The following is a 1,565-nucleotide window of genomic DNA, read 5'->3' as shown; positions in this document are numbered from 1 at the left end:
CCTCTTGCCGTAGCATGTTGTGGATGTGGGAACACTGGTCTAGGAGCTGTTTCTCTGTCAGCCTGGATGTTGGCTTTCAGATCATCCATATATCCCACATCATGTAGCTTCTCTCTGGGGTTACCTATGTTTTGTTCCAGTAGCTCATTTCTCAACCAACACCTGACTCAGAGCTTATTAACCTGGGTGACATCCGAGCCCTTTGTGGTCTCACTCGTTCATATATCCGGGAATTGAACCCCCGATCTCCTGTGTCAAAGTCAATAGTGTCGACCACTGAGCTGAACTGAACCTACTTGCTTCAAGGTTTTCACTATGTTCAAAATGAAAGCCATCTGTCATCAGACAGGTGACAGATTAAAGGAAAAACCTGAAAACTTAGAGAATCAGGAGGATGGCATGATGGGTCACTGATGGTTTGATGAGAATGAAAATGATGTGAGTCTTATGCTCTGAACTTCACAGTGACCAGATCTAAAGCCAACTGAACACCTATGGGAGATTATAACCCCCATCATGAGGTGTCTTTTTCATTACTAACTTAACAGGTTTTTTATCAACTGATGGGGAACCAGTCACAACAGCTCTGGGCATGCCTGAGTGTGTGTAGCATTTCTCAGAGCTTTAACCTGTCTGAACCCGTTGTGAGGAAGTAGCTTGGTAGATTATATACGACCCTTGCTTAAGGGTTCATATATCCACACAAGGGTTCGTACTTAGCAGGAGAAGAGGAAGAAGGAAGATGTTGTTTGTTTGGATATTGTTGAGAGGATGATGATATCTCCTCCTCCTCTCCTGTAGCTGTAGTACATTCATTGAGCCTCACCTGTTTCCCCAACACCTGACTCAGAGCTTATTAACCTGGGCAACATCCGAGCTCTTTGTGTCTCGTCCTGAGGAAGGTCAGTAGCACCAGGTGCCTTGCTTAAGGGTTCATATATCCACAAGGGTCCACACTGGATCCCTGACCGGGAATCAAACCCCCAATCTCCTGTGTCAAAGTCAGTAGTGTCGACCACTGAGCTGAACTGACTCTTGTTACCTGAGTATTTCTGATCTATATATAATCTTGGTCCTGATTGTGTGTGTGTGTGTGTGTGTTTGTGTGTGTGTGTGTGTGTGCGTGTGTATGTGTGTGTGTGCGTGTGTGTGTGTGTGTGCGTGCTCTGAGCTCTTCTCTCCTCTTTCTCCTGCTGTTCTTACTCAGTTTTATCTGCTGTTTATGTGAAAATGAAGATGTATGTGAAACAGCAGGTGATGAAACTAGCTGACAGTAAACAGTTAGTGTCAGCATTAAAATGCTGCTGACATGTTCATCAAATACATCACATTGATCTCATCGTCCCTCTGAACTGTCCTCACACACTGTTGGAGTCACACTGACACATTTTGACTTGTGAAGTCAGTGAAGCTCTAAATTACATCTTTTAACAGGAAATGTGTTTGTGACTCTTCAGCTCTGTCTCCTCTCACAGGGAGAAGATGATCTGCTGCATCCTGCTGCTCCTCACACTGACCTCCTGTGTCTGTGGTTAGTTTACTCCTTCACTTTATTATCTAGAAAC

The 1,565-nt window shown here is 44.5% G+C and overlaps 1 protein-coding gene across 6 annotated transcripts in view; it reads left to right on the top strand.

Moving 5' to 3' along the window:
- LOC111657893 (uncharacterized) overlaps window positions 1–1,565 on the top strand; it is a 248,117-nt gene that overhangs the window by 228,523 nt on the left and 18,029 nt on the right. For 5 of the 6 annotated variants that reach the window (XM_087175122.1, XM_087175120.1, XM_087175119.1 and 2 more), the window contains exon 2: window positions 1,476–1,531. In XM_087175122.1, coding sequence (XP_087031248.1) covers window positions 1,483–1,531 — 49 coding nt within the window. In that variant the 5' untranslated portion in view covers window positions 1,476–1,482. Of the gene's footprint in view, window positions 1–1,240; window positions 1,532–1,565 lie in introns of those variants that run through there. The other variant, XM_087175118.1, reaches the window with a different exon arrangement.

The sequence above is a fragment of the Seriola lalandi genome, unplaced genomic scaffold, assembly GCF_002814215.2.
Source record: "Seriola lalandi dorsalis isolate HSWRI2012SDOR001 ecotype SW California unplaced genomic scaffold, Sedor1 jcf7180002054418, whole genome shotgun sequence".
NCBI classification, from domain to species: domain Eukaryota; kingdom Metazoa; phylum Chordata; class Actinopteri; order Carangiformes; family Carangidae; genus Seriola; species Seriola lalandi.
The sequence above is the reverse complement of the archived record's forward strand: the minus strand, read 5'-3'. Positions and strand labels throughout refer to the sequence as shown.